This window comes from Phasianus colchicus, chromosome 12, assembly GCF_987193195.1.
Source record: "Phasianus colchicus chromosome 12, bPhaCol1.hap1.1, whole genome shotgun sequence".
Lineage (NCBI taxonomy): Eukaryota > Metazoa > Chordata > Aves > Galliformes > Phasianidae > Phasianus > Phasianus colchicus.
The window spans coordinates 2,670,190-2,682,483 of NC_143447.1; the positions used below are offsets into that span (position 1 = coordinate 2,670,190).

Here is a 12,294-nt window from a genome sequence, read left to right on the forward strand (position 1 = left end):
CCTCCGGATCTCGCGAGAGCGATTGGAACTGTCCAGGGTCCTGATGCCGCCGGACGGGGAGTGCGTAAAGCGCGGGGTCCTACAGGGGATGGAAGGCAGATTTCTGGGGCTGAGAGCACTACATAGGTCGTGGGAGATCCCCTACGGGGTACGGGTGCAGTAAGCTCCACGTGGGACAGGGGAGACTCCCAGTAAAGGAGTTTGGCATACTCCATATGGTCGGGGTGACCTTCTTTGGGGAATGGAGAAAGGGAGAATCCCCCATAGGGTGTAGTAAGCTTTATATGGGTCAGGGGAAACTCTGTATGGGGTATGGTAAACTCCATATGGATCGAGGCAGACCCTCTACGGGGCAAGAGTTTGGCAGGCTCCACATGGGTCAAGGGAAATCCTCTATGGTAAACTCTCTGTATTGGGCACAGGAGACCATCTATGGGAAAAGATGTAGCAGGCTCCATATGGGTCTGGGGACAGTCTCCATGGGGTGCATGCATTGTAGACACTACACGTGGCAAGGGAGATCCTCCATGGGCAAGAGTTCAGCAGCCGCCGTATGGGGGAGAACCTCTATAGGGGTTAAGTTCTGTATGCATTAGGATTAACCTTATGAAGGTCATGACTATGGTGAAATCCACATAAAACAAGGGAGACCTTCTGTGTAGTGTGCATATAGCAATTACCATATGAGTGAAAGGAAATCCTGTATGCAGCAGAGAGAACTCCCTGTAGGGTGGAGACTGGCACTATTCAGGGAAATGAGACTTTAGGGCAGGAATGTGATAAGAGCCATATTTTTCAGGGGTTCTGGGGGACAAGCCCTGGCTGCCTGTACCGAGGAGGTTAAGAGGAGGCTGCAGGTCCCACCAGTAAGCTGAAATTTAGGGAACCCTGCATCCACTTCCATCATATCCTGCTGTGCTCCAGCTCATCTTCAAGGTTTTGGAGACAAGGGCAATGGCATCAGGGTGGATAAGTGGCAACTGGATTAACATATCACCAAGACTGAGTACCCCACCAGCAGCCCCCGAGGACCTCTACAAAATGAGAGGTCTCCAACACCGAGGTGGAGCCTCCATGCAGGCCAGTTCTAAAGGAGACAAGTCCCTACATCTGAAGGCCAATAACGGTCTCCTGCAGCTCAGCTGGAACTGAATCCCAGGGAAAGGCAAGCTCAGCACAGCCCTCCATTTCCAATGAGGCAAGCAGATGTCTCCATAAAACAGGCTGCTTGAAAATAACCCTGCCTTACGCTCAAATCAAATCTCTTCCCCTACCTTATTGCCTGGAAACCAGCTCCATGTCACTGCCACAGCACTTGCATGTGTGCCAGAAACAGTGCTGCATCAAGCCAACCCCTTTGGGAGCATCATTATGGGGGAAAACAGTGCTGCTGATGCCTTCAGAGCATCAGGGCATGACCACATGTAATTGGGTTGCTACAGCTCTGAGGCACTTCTGGTTACAAACACTGAGAAGGTCATATGCTCCTCACAGTCATAGAGGATAACTAGGACACTAAGGGTGACAGCCCAACTAGCAGGGCAGAAACCTCATTACTCAGAGGTAAGCTTCATACCTGAGCTGAGGACAATGATCAAGCCCAGCTATGTGCCCAGATCAACCAGCACACCTCTAGCAAATCCACACTCTCAAGGTCAAACCATAAAGTAAACATAGCAGCCAGGTCCAGTAGTAGCTAAGCAGCTCTCCAATCAATCCATAGGTTGAGGTCCATATGAGTAGCACCAGAAACAAGCATAGATATCACTAAACTGGAGACCAACTCACAGAAAATCCCAAATTAGAGCTGAAAGCTATAAAGCTGAGCTTAAATAGGGCTGTAGGACCATACAAAGGCTGTGGCTGAGGTGCCCAGGTGGGGTTGATCAGGATCCTGGGGGCCCCCAATTATTCCTCTTGCTCATTGTGTTATGGGTCTACAAAGTGGGGTTTGCCCCACTGAAGAGGTTTCAGTGGGGAGCCAGATGTTCCCAGGGCCAGGGCACAGGCTCTCACTTAGGGATGGCATGGGTGGCGTCCCATGTGCAATGTGACAACCACCTGAGACCTGAGCCACCCCGATGTGACGCAGAGATGGATGGAGACTTTCCTCATATCGCATGCTTCAACTTTCCGAACTGCTCCCACATTCAGCAGATGAAAGAAAATATAGTGAGGGCAGGTGGAGGGCAGGGGCTCATGTTACTGCTGCTCCAGCTTTCACCATCTCTCTCTTCTGTTTTAACCAATTCCCTGTATTTTTCACCCAGTGCTTTTATCCCCTCAGCCCTGCTTTTGTCCCTCTCCCATCCTGCTGCTCCTCAGCTTGGAATAACTGCTGTTGTCCTCCAGCAAACACACTGACAGGGTAATGAATGGCTTCAGATGGTAATTAGCGATGGAGCTGCTAATAACGCGATTCATTTCCATTTTAAGTGCTGCAGAACGCTGCAAAAAAATGGACCACGGGTGGCAGGATTTGATCCCATAGCACAGTTTTCCTCCCTGCTGTGTGAATGGTTGTTGAAATCCTTCCTTGTTATTTTCCTATGGGTTTTAGCATCTTTTAGAAGCAGTGTTTTCCCATGGAGGCTTCAATCCATTTCAGCCACACCATTGGCCCTGCCTCAGTTTCTCCTCTTGGTGCCAGGACCCCGGGATGTCCCAACAGTGGAACCCTTGCTGCATTGGGGTGGCAGGAATGGGGCTGGCCGATCCATTAATTTATTCATGGATTTTGCAAGCCCTATTCGGGGTGAAAATAATCCCAGGTCCTCCAGAGGCCGATAAGATTTGGCAGCAAGGCAATACTCGGCATCTCTTTCCACTGTGCAATGATCCGGAGGCTGCGGTGGGGAGGGAGGGGGGGGACAGGGGACAACTGCTGCTGTTTGCGGGCAGCTTGGTGTCCTTGAGAGAAGGGACGAGGTTCTCTTTAAGGGGGCAGGACTTGGGGAGCATCACAAAGCCAGGAGAGAGCTTCTCCCTCTGCCCACCCAGGGATGGAGGCAGCAGCAGGGTGCTGGGATGGGAGGCTGAGCGAAGGGAGGAGGAGGAGGAGGAGGGGAGGGAGGGGAGAGAGAGGGGGAGGATCTGCTAATTACACAGAACAGCTCTGGGGGCTGCTGAAGTCCAGAATGAAGCAAAGAGCGGCAGAAGCAAGCGCTGCAGACAGAACAGAGGAGCCTGAGCATTGCCGAGAGCTGCAGCTGGCAGCAAGCAGGGGCACCCAGGAGATCCTACAGCTCTGGCCTCCCCGGGGGACAGCCAGCACCAGGACGAGGAGAGGGAAAGGGGCTGGCTGTCCTGAGAACGTGAAGGTGGAGCTGGAGCAAGACAGCGGGGGCTAAGTGTGGGGTGAGGGATGGCGGCCAAGCCCGTTGCCCATTCTGGGATGGAGAACTTCCGAAAGGTCAGGACATCAGAGGAGGAGAGCCCCTTGCCCTTCCCCGACTTGCCCCCAGGTGTGGTGGAGATGAAAGTGAAGGAGGGCAGCAAGATCAGGAACCTGATGAGCTTCGCCATGGCTCAGATGGAGCTGAAGGGCAGCCGGCAGATTGTCTTCAGCGGCTGCGGCAGAGCAGTCACCAAGACCATCACCTGCGTGGAGATCATGAAAAGAAAGCTGGGGGGTCTTCACCAGGTCACCAAGGTACGCTACAAAACCTTGCTGGAGGTCTGGGAGAACCAGGACCCGCTCCCTGGCGGTGCAGCACAGAATCTGACCGTCCACAAGAACGTCCCTTCCATCTGCATCCTGCTCTCCCGTGATCCCCTGGACCCAAACCAGACGGGCTACCAACCCCCTGAGCCCAGAGAGGCAGGAGAAGACCCCTCGAGCTCCTCAGCCAAGGGGCTGAAGCGGCCCCCACCGCCTGCCCATGAGGAACTGCTGCCCAAGAAGCTGCAGGTAGCGGGAGCCGGCAGCCTGCAGGGCTCGGGGACAAGAGACAGCCAGACGAATGGCCACTACTGACCCTATTACATGCTCACAGCAGGGTCTGGGGGGCTACTGACCCTATGCAGAACACATCCCTGGCTCCCCATTCAATGAAGGGGGGCTGTGGTGTGTAGGTATGTGGGAAAACCTCCCTTCTCCAAACTTTTTCTCCCTTTTGCCTGGTGCTGTGTGCAGTTGTAGGGATGTAGAGCCACTCATGCCTCCTGCCAGCCCTGCTAAATAGCCCCCGGCACAGCAGCTCTCCAGGACTTCCACAGAGCCGAAGCATCCTTTGGATCCTCTCCAGATTGGGAAAGGCAGCTGCATGCCACCGCTCCACATTGGGATGTCTCAGCCAGCAGCAAAGAGCCCAAAGCCCATCGGAGTAACATCTTCATTATCAAAACCACTGCAATTAACCCCAGAGAGGAGCTGTCAGGTTTATTAATGCTGGGATCCGCGCTTCGTGGCTCCTGTGATTCATCTTGAATAGCACAAACAAGCAGATGGGTCCTGCTCCCTCTCACCCATCTCCCTGCTTTGTTTCTGTCCCTTCCTCTCTGCCGTGGCATCGTTTCTATTTTGTGCTTTGCTCTGAAATACCCGAAGCTGATCCTTCCTCTCCCAGAACTGCTGCAGCCTGAGAACCGAGGAAACAAGCCCCAGAGCACTGCCGTTCATTTCAACAGCAGCCCCCAAAGAACAGAAATGGAAATAACCCCTCTTCCCACATCAGATATTCAAGTTTTTCCTCTCCCGGAGGTGTTTGCAGCCATGGTGAAAGCATGATGACCAGGGATGGAGGCAATGGGGAGCATCAGGTGGATCATCTCCAACATGCTGGACGGATGCTGGGATGAAGGAGAGCTTTGTAGGTTTGGCTGTGGAGCATTTGCTATGGGCTGGCTCCCCAGAAAGCCCTTTGGAGTGAAACGTCTGCTTTTTCTATGGGTAAAAGGAAACAAACGGAAAATAAAAGCTCTTTAGAAACAGTTGAAGTATGTCTATGGGGGGGAGTGGGGGATCGTCTGTGCCAGTGGCCATGGCACAGATGGGCACAGTGAGGGTGGGACTGTGGCTGCTGCTGAGCCAGAACAAGGGGATCTTGGCCAAATCCTGCCTCCTGGGGATGAGGAATCAGTGCCAGCTTCTTTGCATGCCCTGGCAGCTGCCTGGCCCCTGCCGACATGGCAGAGCCTGGCAAAACCCCCCATGGAACTCCATCTGCCCCATGCCAGCCCCCTGCCAGCACATGGAGACCGGGACGATGCAGAGATGGGTTGTGGGAGGCCAAGTGAACCCAAATCCACCTGGGTCCCCTGCCCAAGCAGAACAGATTCAGTTGGCTCTAGAGAGCGCAGCCTTGGGATGGGGTCAGTGGGCATCGCTGCTTTGCCAAAGGCTGGCTTGGAAAGTGCTTTGTTTGGCTGGGAGAGGGAATGGAAGGAGACCAGGGGAGCGAGAAAGAGGAGGAAGGGGGGGGTTGTTTGGCAATGACCTTGTTATCTCCCTCAGCAGGCAGCTGCTCCTCCGGGCTGGAGCTTGTGCTTATCTGCCCTGCCACAGATTGATTCATTTCACTTATCTGCCACCATGTAATTGAACGTTAATTTCCAATTGTTTTCTTATTTTTGTGGGAGTTTTATTCCCAGAAAGAAGGGGTTGGCATAAGAATCGGAGGGGGCTGAACAGACCCCAGAATCAAATTTGTCCACACCTCAGTGGTGCTGGGCAAGGTGCTGTGCATATAATGCAGTTTGAAGCCAATAAGCCATTGCAGAACAGGCTGTTGTGTGCCTTCAGCCCCGCAAGTAGATCAGCAGAAGCCCTCAGCACAGCATCTTGCACCAGTTTCCATCCCAAACGAGGTTAATGAAGAACTATGCACAAAGAGATGAGGAATATGGGTTATGACAGGGCATGACATGTCCACCCAAATTCTCTACCTCACTGATCACAGATAGGGATTTTTGGTCTCCTAACCAGCAGTAGCAGGACCCCAAAGCCTCAGCCTTGACCCCACTGATAAGAGCCAGGGGATTTTGGTCTCCTAGCCAGCAGTGGAGGACATTGGGGGCAGAACTCAGTAAACAATTCCATCTAGGCATGAAGACTTTTGAGAACTAACGGTTCTAATGCCAGCTCATGTTGCCCCTAGCAAGGAGAAAGGCAAGGAGAAAGAGGGGAAAAAAAAAAAAAAAAAAGTCACTCATTTTACCATATTATTTTGTTAATGTTCAAAATTATTTTTAATTGATTCTATATGCAGGCAATTTGCAACCTTGCAGGCAACAGGAGGCTGGGGATTTCAAACGCTTCGCACTGCTGGCTGTGTACCAAGAACTTCCTGCATGAGGAAATAGTTAAAAAGAATAAAACTGACTGCAACTCCAAATATGAAGCATTTATAAATAGCAGGATGGCATCTGGCTCCACAGGGTCCTAAGGGGGCATTGTGAGTGAAAACAGCGTGGTGATTGTCTGCTGTGGAGGCACAGCCCACGGCACCTATGAATAGTAATTTTGGGGTCATTCTGTGAACTCGTGGCTTTACGGATGGTGGCACAGACTGCCTTACAGCAGCCTCAGCTGTGGGCAGCATCCTGGTGTGCATTTGGGGATGGGGATGCAACGAGTCTCTATGCATCCATCTTGGGCTCACTGATGCTCTGAAGACAGCCTGGCAGCAGGGATTCCCTTTGGGAAAGCCAGGCTGCATTCAGCCGTGGAAAGCCTTTAATGCCAAGCAGCTGCGGGCCCTGATAGCCACAAGAGCTTGGAGGGCCCTGAGGGCTCTGCTTCCCTCTGAGAGGCCAAGCTGCTGCTGTGCTAACCCAGCTGCTGGGCTGCAAACAGCGAGCAGACTGCTGCCAGGAGGGGCTCCATCCCCTCACAGCACTGCTGCTGATGGGCAGCCCGTCCCTGGGGGATCTAGATTTAGAGCCTGGGGGGGCTCTGAAACACACTGTAGGCTTTCACACATCTGTAATAGGATGGGTGAACAACCGGCTGAAGGGCTGAGCTCAAAGGGTGGCAGGAAATGGGGTAACAGCAGACTGGGGGACAGTCATTAGTGGGGTTCCCTGTGGCTCCATTTTGAAGCCAATTCTGTGTTTTTACAAACGATTCTACAACTAAATTAGGATTCCAAGCTCTGGTTCTGGCTGCCAGCAAGCACTACCTGAGCAGCGTGCGCTAGATGTGTAACCATGCCCTGTGGTGCAGCAGGCCCGGCGCTGCCAGCTGACTGAGGGCAGGCGCTGCCTACTGTGAGTGCTGGAGGCAACCTGGGTGCCACAGTGTCAGAAGGACATCGTAACAGCAAGCACCCAGAGGAAGGCAATGAAGATGGTGGTGCATATAGACAGGAAGACGTGAGGCACAGCCGAATTCTCCAGTGTGCTCAGAACAGCCTGAGGGGAGGACTGATGGCGGGAACGGCACGTAGCCGCATCACCACACACCCAGCACCAACCCCGCCACAAAATGGCGGCCACCACCCCCCGCCTTCCCGCGCAGCCGCGGCCACGTGACGTCGCGCTCCCGCTCCGCGCAGAACTTTGTCCCCGCGGCGCCACCGTAGCGCTCCCCGCTCCCCTCCCCTTCCTCCCGCATCCCGCAGCCCCGCGCCCTCAGAGCGCGGCCGCCTCTCGGTGCCGTCCTCCCGCCCGCCGCCATGCTGCCTGCCACCGCCGCCCTCCTCCTCCGCCGCTGCGCCGCCGCCGCCGGCCTCCGCGCTGCCATCCGCGGCCCCGCAGGTGAGCGGCGGCGGGCGGGCCGCGGTGTCCTTGCCGTGACCCGGCGGGCGGGCGGGCCTCGGCGTGAGGCCGCTTCGATGTGGGTTTACGCGGTGCCGTGCGCCCCGCGGGGGCCGAGCTCTCCGCGGCCGCGCGAGCTGTTTCGCCGCTTAAGCCTGAAGCGGATCGCTTTTTCAATGGGGAAAAGTCAAATCTTTCAGGTTCGGGCTTGGATGGCGGCACTCGGGGCCGTGCTGTGGGGTGGAGGTGGGGTTATCTTAGGGCTGACAGCCCGGCCCGTCCTGCTGCGGCCCTGAGGGCACGGCGTGCTGCTGCTGTGGTGTCATTGGGGAAGGTCAGACCGGCTGGGCCTCAGCGTTCTGTGTACATCTGCCCCGTTCCTGCTTTGCTAACGCAGATGTAACGCTTTTAATCACGTTATAAATCAGAATCGCGGCTTCAGCTTTAGGTCTGGTTGAAAATCTGGGTGGGTTTTGTGCTTAGCGAAGCTCCCCTTCCCATCTGACTTTGTTGCAGCTTTCCCATCGATCCGGTTGTGCTTCCTGTAGGTTACAGCTGCTGTGATCTTCGAGGCTGAAAAGCTGTGGTAAGGAAGGAGGAGGAGCGCAGCCCAGGCCGGTGGGTTGTGCACAGGGTGCAGGCCACGTGGCTGTGGTTCCTTTCCTTTTAAAGAAAGCTTCAGCTGCGCAGTGCCCGCAGTTCATGCTGGGTTAAGGGAACAAAAAGCAAGCAGTGCTGTGGAGGCCCTCAAGGTCACGCCTGAGCCTGGCTGCTCTGCAAACATTGGCACGGGGACACTGATGGAGCAGAGCAGAGCCTGCTGGGCTGTGCCTTAAACGAAAGGATCAGCTTGGAAAAAAAACAAAGTTGGTGTACACACAGCCCTCAGAGCTGGGAGTTTTGTCTTAGTTACAGAGGCAGCAGTGCTTTTTTTTCTCATTGAACTCTTCAAAATAAAGATGATCAGGAGACTGGAGCACCTCCCCTATGAAGAGAGGCTGAGGGAGCTGGGCTTGTTCAGCCTGGAGAAAAGAAGACTGCGGGGTGACCTCATTGCAGCCTTCCAGTACCTAAAGGGAGCCTACAAACAGGAGAGGAGTCAACTCTTGGAAAGGGTAGATAACTGCAGGATGAGGAGAAGTGGCTTTAAGTGGAGGAGGGAAGATTTAGGTTGGATGTCAGGGGGAAATTCTTTACTATGAGCGGTGAGGTGCTGGAACAGCTGCCCAGAGAGGCTGTGGATGCCCCGTCCATCCCTGGAGGTGTTCAGGGCCAGGTTGGATGGGGTCCTGGGCAGCCTGGTCTAGTATTAAATGTGGAGGTTGGTGGCCCTGTGTGTGGCAGGGGGTTGGAGCTTCACGATCCTTGAGGTCCCTTCCAACCCTGGCCATTCTGTTATTCAATAGCCTGCTGGAAGGAATAGCCCTTCCCCTGGAAGCACTTCTATAGGTGTGTTTGGGCCGTTCTGTGTGTTTCCCTATAACAGCTTTAACACAAACCTTCCTCTGCTCGGAGCTTGTGGTAGAGTCAAAGGCTGCAGCTTGTTACCAATGAGGGTCACAAAGTGAGTTGCTGAGTGCTTTCAGGAGTTGTCTGCAATGGAGAATTGCTCCAGAATAAATCAGGGGATAACAGCAGATAACATCAGTTAACATCAGAACTCATAGGCTGTACATACTCATTTCTGAAAGGAATGCTACTGAAAAGTTGATTAATCTAGCTCATCTCACTGCACAGACCAGTGACATTCCATGGGTTTGCTTGGCTCTGGAAGGAGGTGAAATTCCTTTGTCTTATGGAAGCAGAAAGCTTCTGTCGTAAGCTGATTGTACAGAATTGCTTTTCTCTGCATTTCCCCTACCCTGCTCTGACTGAAGCTGTGGGAGCCTTTTGTCAGTCTGTGCTTTAGAGAGAGCAGGACACGCTTTGCCACAAAACCAACAGCTGCCATAAATAAGCTGTCCTCATCCAACGCTTATCCACCCTGAGTGCTGACCCAAATGAAATGTAGGGACCGAGGTGTACGTTTTTACAGCTCGTGGTCTCTTGGTCAAGGCTCGAGTGCACTTCTTTTTATATATTTGCTCAAAGCTTCCTCCTTTCTACTTTTATCCAGCTGTGCAGCATGCCCGCTGTTACTCCCATGGGTCACAGGAGTCAGATGAAGAGTTTGATGCCCGCTGGGTGACATATTTCAACAAGCCAGACATCGATGCCTGGGAGCTAAGGAAAGGTACGTTGAATCCAAAGGGAAGAGCAGCCTGCTTTGTGATAGTACCATGACTGGGGGGAACTTATTTTTATTTGGCTATGAGGCAGTCAGAATGCAGGCTCCAGAATACAGAATTTAACTTCCTATCTTTAGGGAGAGGGAGAAAAACTTTTGCTGTGGGGAAAGGGTTTTTGAGCTCAGTGGTTGCTTAAAGCATGACCACACTAATTTTTCTTTGGACTTTGACTGTGTGGTTTGGCTGTAACGTGCTGCAGACCATTTGTTTGGTTGCCTTCATGTGTTACTTGCTGTGGAGTTGCCAGCTACTATTAAACTGCTTCAATTAGGGCTTGTAAAAATCTTTGCGTAACAGCCATGGGGCTCGTTGCTGCATGACTCGGATAGCCAGGTTAGGCTCTTGCCTTTGAAAGGAGAGGAAGGGAATGACTGCTTTCATTCCACTTGGAACTAAGACATTTGGATTTCTTAATGATTGCACAGCTCACTTGCCATAGTGTATACACTTTTTTTTTGAGGGCATGGATGATCCTGGCCCGCTGGGATTTCATAAAACCCTTTTAAGACATGGCTGTGGCTCTAGTAGTGAGAGGGAAGGAGAGAAAAAGAAAGCCCTTGAGGGTGGAGGGGTTCAAAGTAGCAGTGAAAGTTGTAATTGGATGCTACTGACGATTGCTGCTATGTTAATAATTCTTTCATGAAGCAAAATAATACTTAGTGGCTTCCTTTTGACAGCATGATGAGTCGATGCCAAGTTGCTCCTGCTGTTCCTTTATATCCACAGGTGTAAACACGCTCGTGGGTTATGACTTGGTTCCGGAACCAAAAATCATCGATGCAGCTCTGAGGGCATGCAGACGGTTAAATGACTTTGCCAGCGCAGTCCGCATCCTGGAGGTGGTGAAGGTGAGTGGGATGGTGCCTTAGGCTCTGACTGCTGCTCTGCATCACCAAAAGCCCAGCAGCAGGAGTTTCTCTTAGCTTAGTGTTAGTGACGCGAAGGGAAACCTACCTTTCTAACAAAATCAGTAGGTTCACTGCGATCGCATGCTTGGTGGCTTGAAACATGAGTGGCTTGGAGGTAAAAGTAACAGCACACGTTCACAAGTGTGACGTTCTTACTTCTGCATTTTCATTTTCTGATGCTGATGTTAGTGGGAAAGTCTTTAAGGACTATTTTTTCCTTTTAATAAGTGCTGCTAGACGTACCTCAGCAAAGGTAACTACCTTCATGCAGTCCTAAATACTGAGCTGGCTGGGATTACCATTCAGGAAGTTGCACGGTTAGAAAAACAACGTAAACCAGCACCTTGAAACCTGAGCCTAGGGTTGGCTTAATTCCTTAACAGGAAGTGGGAATGGGTGGGGATGGAGGCAGAGGTCTTTTTCATTGTCTTAGAAGCCAGCAACTGTGTTCTGCTGAGCCAGGTGTCGAGGACAGTCCCAGAGGACTTTGCTGCTAGCTGCCAAATCCACTTGTTTCAAACAACAGTGCTCTACAAGACTGGAGGTACAGACTGGATGATGATTCCAATCTGTTTCCTGATTTGCAAGCGATCTATGGGCTGGTTTACAAACCGTCCCTTGTTTTAGGAGCTTGACAAGGCTTGTAGCTTTGTGCATTGCAAGTGGTGGTTCAGGCCACAGACTACTTTGTGAAAATGTCTTCTACATGGTGGACTTCACAACGACTTGCTCTCTGGTTAACATCATTCTTTCCCTTTTAGGACAAGGCAGGCCCGCACAAGGAAATCTATCCCTATGTTATCCAGGAACTTAGACCAACTTTGAGTGAACTAGGAATCTCCACTCCAGAGGAACTGGGCCTGGACAAAGCATAAACCTTGTTGGTAAGAGATTCTCTTACTTCACTTGCAGCACTTGCCCCTGCCAGACTTGGCCACAAAGGAAATACATTACTTTAGTGACACTAAAATATGTATGAAATAGGTATGCCTTTGTGTCAAAAATCTGTTCTCCACAGATCCCTAGCTGAAATACTTATCTGTGTAAATCAAATTCTTTAAAGGATGAGATTTGATTGAAGCTTGATCATGGTCTAAGTGGAAAGACCTGGACTGAAGTAAAGCCCAAATAAAACTTCTCATGGAATGGACGTTACATAAGGCAGTTTGTTGGCTCAGGAGATAGCAGGTGTGGGAACTATGGGGTGCTGCTCTAATAGGTATTCTACTGTTCTATTCCAGGTGCATTACTGGAGCATTCTGCCAATGCTGCCCGATTGTATACAGTCGCCTCAAGTCAGAAAAGTTCAAGTATCACCTTATTTCAAATAACTTTATTGAATTGCGATGTAAGTGATGTTGAGTTGGACTTAATAAAGGAAAGCCTAGTTGAACTGAGGC

General features: G+C 51.9%; 2 protein-coding genes across 2 annotated transcripts; both read left to right on the forward strand.

The window, feature by feature from the left end:
* Window positions 1-74: 74 nt before the first annotated feature.
* Window positions 75-6,486, forward strand: RPP25 (ribonuclease P/MRP subunit p25). Its single transcript, XM_031616287.2, has one exon. It carries the CDS (start codon window positions 3,365-3,367, stop codon window positions 3,974-3,976), a length of 612 nt encoding a protein of 203 aa, XP_031472147.1. The 5' UTR covers window positions 75-3,364; the 3' UTR covers window positions 3,977-6,486.
* A 1,039-nt stretch (window positions 6,487-7,525) lies between these two features.
* Window positions 7,526-12,292, forward strand: COX5A (cytochrome c oxidase subunit 5A). Its single transcript, XM_090148642.1, has 5 exons — window positions 7,526-7,698; window positions 9,815-9,931; window positions 10,713-10,834; window positions 11,656-11,778; window positions 12,136-12,292. The coding sequence occupies exons 1-4, from the start codon at window positions 7,617-7,619 to the stop codon at window positions 11,767-11,769; spliced, it is 435 nt and encodes a 144-aa protein (XP_090004768.1). The 5' UTR covers window positions 7,526-7,616; the 3' UTR covers window positions 11,770-11,778; window positions 12,136-12,292.
* The last annotated feature ends 2 nt before the right edge of the window (window positions 12,293-12,294 follow it).

Bases quoted from the DNA above. Each gene is read 5' to 3' on its own strand.
- RPP25 (XM_031616287.2), top strand. From the start codon at position 3,365: ATGGCGGCCAAGCCCGTTGCCCATTCTGGGATGGAGAACTTCCGAAAG.
- COX5A (XM_090148642.1), top strand. From the start codon at position 7,617: ATGCTGCCTGCCACCGCCGCCCTCCTCCTCCGCCGCTGCGCCGCCGCC. The intron at 7,699-9,814 runs GTGAGCGGCGGC...ACTTTTATCCAG, and splicing joins TGCCATCCGCGGCCCCGCAG to CTGTGCAGCATGCCCGCTGT. The intron at 9,932-10,712 runs GTACGTTGAATC...TTATATCCACAG, and splicing joins TGCCTGGGAGCTAAGGAAAG to GTGTAAACACGCTCGTGGGT.